Genomic DNA, 5412 nt, shown 5'->3' on the forward strand with positions numbered 1-5412 from the left:
TGGCAGCCCAGCTCCCTGACTGGAAGGAGCTCCTCCCCCAATCTAGTTCTCTCTTGTCTGGTCTACACCCCCTCATCCGGTATGTCCAAGGCCCTTCATTCCGCTCGGCCTCCCCGGAGCCCTCGAGGCCACCTCGCTGTCCCCAAGGCCATGGTTGTGGAGGAGAGACACCCAGGGCTCCCCACAAGCAGGAGGGCGCAGATTCAGCCGTCCTCGGGTGAATGTGAGGCAGGGACCCGGTCGCGGAGCCCCCAGGGTCCAGCTTGCAGGGCCCGAGGGGGCCGGCGCAGGCCCTTGGTGAAGTCGAGTGACCGCAGGGCCATCCGCTGACAACACCCTGCCTGTGAGCTCACCAGTCGGGGCCGGGAGGAAGAAGCTGGGAGTCCACACTCGCCTGCCTGCACTTTTGCAACCCGCCTGCCATCCCGGCCCCCCTGGGCTTGGCCGCCTGCTGCAGCAGGGCACTGGGGCATTCACCTGAGGGGGTGGGTCGTTCCAAACCAAGCTACTCACTTTAGTGCATTGGCCACTTTGCAGTAGAGACAGATGACCGCACACAGCAGCAGGAAGAGGAGAACTAGTAAGGTGGAACCGATGACGACCATGACGTTGAAATTCATCATTCTCTGATACCTGGGCAGGAGTGCAGGCGGCAGTGAACGTGGCCCCCACCCCCACAGCCCCCGGCAGCCTCGGCATGCTCCTCTGGTGGAGGGAGACTGAGCCCAGCCAGACCCTTCTGGGTGTAGAACATGAGCAGGTCTGCCCAGAGGGAACTAGGACCCCAGGCTGGCCCTACGGTAGAATCGGCTTACTTGTAGCCGAGAATAGGACTGAGCTGAGGACTCCAGAGACGGAAACAGTGGTTGCAGATCCTCCACGGGCTCAGGGCGGGCCCTGAGGGGAGACACTGGTGACCAAAGTGTTCCCGTGGCACCTGACTATATAGTCACCGTTAAAATCAGAACTGACCCGTCCCTGTGCCATCAGGCATAAAAAGCTTTCATGGGGTTAAAAAAGGTAACTGTTTTCAAACGGTACGCTGTGTCGCGCAAACTGGCTCTTGGTTTGTCACAGGAAAAAGCACGTAATTCTCCCGCTCAACAGTGTCATGCCAGCTACTGGTTCCAGAGTGCGTCCAGCCAAACGCTTTCCTAGGCGCAGGCCGGGGAGTGGCCAGCTCAGGTCAGGAACCAGTCTCCCCAGGAGAATCTGCTTCATTCTGCCTCTCTGGGATACCAAAGACACTGCCATTGCCCCTCCCCAGCCCTTCCAGGAAATCCACTGTCTGGAATAATCAGCGTGTTTAACCCTCAAATTGGGCACCGGTGAGCCAGGAAAGAAGCATAAACATTTTGACTACTGGGCATACTTACTGCAGTTAATCTATCCAGATCCAGATGAAGGTCAACTTTAAAAACGAACAAACCAACCAACCAACAAAAAAAACAAACCTTTAGGGAATGGGATATTTTATCAAACCTGGAATTTGAGAAAGAGGGATCTAATTATCCATGCCAGGAGGAGAGGCCTGAGGATGAGGAGCTCCCCTTAGAAGCACAGCTACTGTCCAGTTCCAAGTTCTGTGCCACAGGCTGTGTGACATCAACTCGGACACCCGCTCCCTCTGACGGAGTTCTGAATTCTGCCCCACCTGTAGGCACATTTAGCCGCCACGAAGTAAAACAGTTTTGCATCACTTGACTGCTGCTTATTTTTCTCACACTTTTTCAGGATTTGACTTCTAAGTAAAGCAGGCTTTAACATTTCAATTTAAAAAAATGTCGGGAGACTTACAAGTCCAAGTACAGAGACATTATTAGACCTGAGTTAGCTAGAGAGAGAACATACAGCCATTTACTAGATTTGAGCATATGCGCATCGACAATGGAAGCTCCTCACACTGCCTAGTTGAGATACCTGCTTAAGTGTGTGTGTGATCTGAAGGGTCACATACCCAGACAGTCTAGAAACATTAAATGAGGAGACTCTGAGTGCGGACAAGATGGCTTAGAATTGTTCCTTCTGCTCCTTCCTGGGAAGCGTAACTGTAATCCCTGGAAAAAACATAAGAGTCAAACAAAGTTGGAAAGAGGGAAGCAACCGGGCTAGAGACCCTGGACCTTGAAGCACACACAGCAATCCAGGGGAGGGGCCCAGACCTTGTGTTGCCATCTCTGAACCTAGCAACAGATGTGGGCTTCCCTCCCTCCCTCCCTCGCCCCTCCCCCACCCCCTGGGGTTTGATGGGAGTCCCAGAGCTCTGCTGAGAACCCCAGCTGGCTCTGCATCAGTGGCAAGGGGCAGAATTTGGGAGCCCTGCTGACAGGAAGCGGTCAGGAAAAGTATCTTCTTTCTCACTGGTCCTGCAACTTCTTCACTGAGAGACAGCAGAATGGCCAGTTTTTAGCCTGACAGAAATCCCACTGTAACATGCATTTTTGTTCCTGTGGGTCAGATTCCTTTCTACTTTCTATATCCATCTTCTGCTCCTTTAGCAGAACGGCTGGGGTCCTGGCAGCGTCCATAGCAATAGTGAAACTAAGCACATCAAAAATGAGTTATCACTGATGCCGCATCCCACAAAAACGAGCCTGAACCTGAATGCTAAAGCTAGGCAGGGTGACTAGCTGGTTAAGACATTTCAACAGCATACAGAACCTCCTAACAAAATATTGAGGATTCAAGAGAAAAATCACTTCAGACCAAGAACCTGATCAGAAACACCTGAATGGGAAAGACCACGAATTGATGAGAACAAGAGCCAGCAAATGCTGGAATTACCAAAAAAGGGTTTAAAGCTGGTATCAGAAAAAGGCTTCATCAATCAATTAAAGCAGTGAAACAGAGAAATCTTGGCAAAATAGAAGTTACAACAAATGGAAGTGATTCAGTTAAAAAAAAAAAACCTTACTGGATGGCTTGGTTAACAAATGGAGGAACAGGCCTGAACCAGTGAAATTTACGGTCAGTACAATACAATTTACCCAACCTGAACAAATGAACAGAACCTCAGGGACCTGTGGACTATAACCAAAGCACCAGCGTGTGCGTCATTACAGCCATAGAGGAGAAAGAGAAGGGGGCTGAAGAGTTTCTAAAGTAGTAGTTCCAAACTTCCCAAGACACAAACTGATAGATTCAAGAAGCCAAGACATTCCCAAACCAGGATAAACCCAAGAAAACCCATGGCAAGACACAAACTTCTGAAAACTAAAGACAAACTAAAAAGCAGAAACATGTTACCTGTAGCAGAATGATTCAAGCGACAATGGACTTCTCATCTGTAACCATGGAAATCAAAGCAAGTAACACATGATGTAGGGATGAATGAGAAGACCTGTCAGCTTCAGATTTTATATCCAACAAAACTACCCAGGAGTGAAAGGGGGCCGGGAGACATTTTCAGATGAAAAGTTGTTCCACCTCCAAAGAATAGTTAAAGGCAAAATAGCTGATGGACATGATGGGAATGGGAGGAAAATTGAGCTAGGAGTCAGGGCCTTACTGAGGATGGAACATGTCAGGAGAGACCCGGAAAACAGGACAGGGATGAACTCCAGGCCGAGAAAATGTTGACAATAGAATTCTGCGATTACCATGGATCTAGTGTTCAAGAACAGTAAAAGGGCCATTGCGCTGCAGCAGAGATGCCTGCCAGGGAGAGGGGGTGAGACATGAGCTGGAGCAGTGAGTCAGAGATACCTCGCGATGGTCTAGGAAAAAGGTCTAGAGTTTTTTCCAACCCATTGAAGAATGCCTTCGGCAGGTGTCGGTTGGGATTTAGGAAGGAACCCTTGCTACCTGGCTGCAGAACTTTTTACAGACAGACCAAGGGTCCCCAAACAGTTGGAGGGTTGTGGAACACACCCCCAGTACTGCCAGTCATGCCAGGAAACTGCATTCCCAGTGAGCCCCACGGTCAGGCGTTCCCGGGCCAGACTCGAGGACCCCTTCTCGGGGTGCTGCACCTTGAAGGTGCCCTCACGCTGGCCGCAGAAGCGGGGCTTGCAAACTGAGTGGAGTAGAGGGGGGGGTCAAGAAACACGTAGCTGTTCTTGCTGTTTCAGAGACAGCACAGGAGTAGAAAGAGGAAGAAGATATTTAACATTTACTGAACCTCTCCGATACCAGGTCTCGGCTAAGGATGTCATGTTAACAGTACTATAAACCTTGTACACGTGCAGAGGAGAGAAACCAACATTAAGAATGGCAAAGACGGGCACCCGAAGCGATCGGGCATGCGACTGAGCGGAAGGAGATGCAGCTGTTTCTATCCTTGTGCAATTTGGCTGTCACCTGGGAAGCAAATCTTTGGGGGCATTTGGAGAGACCCTGTGACACCAGGCAGGAAACGGCAGTCCTGGGCCACGTGGGGCAGAGGCTGTCCCGAGGGCGGCGATGTGAGGGAGGAAGGGGCAGCCGGAAGATGCTCCATTTGTTCCGCCTTGAGCGGTGGCCGTGAAGGACAGATGTTTCGCTTTTGAATTTCAGATATCACAGGGGTCAGTTCTAAGTAATGGTTGACACCAAAGTCCGGTGGGCACAGGGACAGGGGAGATGGAGGCCAGAGGAGGTGAGAGCGCTGGGGCCAGGCCCATCGCCAACCTCCCTGTCAGACCCACTGGCAAGGCTAGTTCGCCTGGCGCTGCCGCTAGAACAGAGATCAACACTGTGGCTTTCTGCTTTTGGGGTCTGGCAGCTTGTTGCTCATTAGTCAAAACTCAGGAGACAGGAGCTGGTGGAAGGAGTCAGGCTTACGCTAGCGTGAGTGCACAGTCGGCTGCCCTCGAGAAGCCACCCTAAGCCAGCAGCTGGGCAGAGGCCACCCTGGAGCTCCGCTTAGCCGGGATGGGCGAAAGCACGGGCAAGGCGGGTGGCGGCCCACATCCACTGGGAAAGTGGCCCCCGGGACGTGGCCGCGCCGAGGACACGTGGTTGAAGCAGCAGGAGCGCGACATGACCAACTCGGCTCAGGAAGGGCCCCGTTACAGCCTTGCTGGGGACCCCACTCATGCATCGCCCCCCCCACATCATGCACTGTGGGGACCAGGGGGCACAGCACCAGGTCACTGTCCCCCTGCCTGCCTGCTGTGCAGAGACTGGCCATCTGGTCAGGTCCCGGTGTGTGCTGCCAGTGACCTGGGCCCTTGCTCAACGCGGAGGCTCACAGCCCCCCAGCTGATGACACAGCGGAGGGCAGGCCCCAGCCAGCCAGCTGCCCGAGAGTCCGCTCGGTCGCTCCCCAGGTGCCTCGGGTGAGCCACCTGCCAAGCCCTGGGCAGCCACCTCTGCACAGTGCGAAGGCACATTCCTGGGCCCCGCCAGGGACTCCACACTACAGCGTGACGAGAAATCAGTCTGTTCATGAAAGTCGCTGATGCGAGTTCCAGGTACAACGGTACTGAGGCA

General features: G+C 53.0%; 1 protein-coding gene across 2 annotated transcripts in view; it reads right to left on the bottom strand.

Annotated features, from left to right (window-relative positions):
• Window positions 1-2187, bottom strand: part of FAM24A (family with sequence similarity 24, member A) — a 2946-nt gene extending 759 nt beyond the window's left edge. The window contains exons 1-2 of one of the 2 annotated variants that reach the window (XM_012723937.1): window positions 816-2187; window positions 514-633 (exon numbers count right to left, since the gene is read on the bottom strand). In XM_012723937.1, the coding sequence (XP_012579391.1) occupies window positions 514-623 (110 nt within the window). In that variant the 5' untranslated portion in view covers window positions 624-633; window positions 816-2187. Of the gene's footprint in view, window positions 1-513 lie in introns of both variants that reach the window. The other variant, XM_012723936.1, reaches the window with a different exon arrangement.
• Between the last annotated feature and the right edge of the window lie 3225 nt (window positions 2188-5412).

Source organism: Condylura cristata, unplaced genomic scaffold, assembly GCF_000260355.1.
Source record: "Condylura cristata isolate star-nosed mole 26May11 unplaced genomic scaffold, ConCri1.0 scaffold00011, whole genome shotgun sequence".
Taxonomy (NCBI): domain Eukaryota; kingdom Metazoa; phylum Chordata; class Mammalia; order Eulipotyphla; family Talpidae; genus Condylura; species Condylura cristata.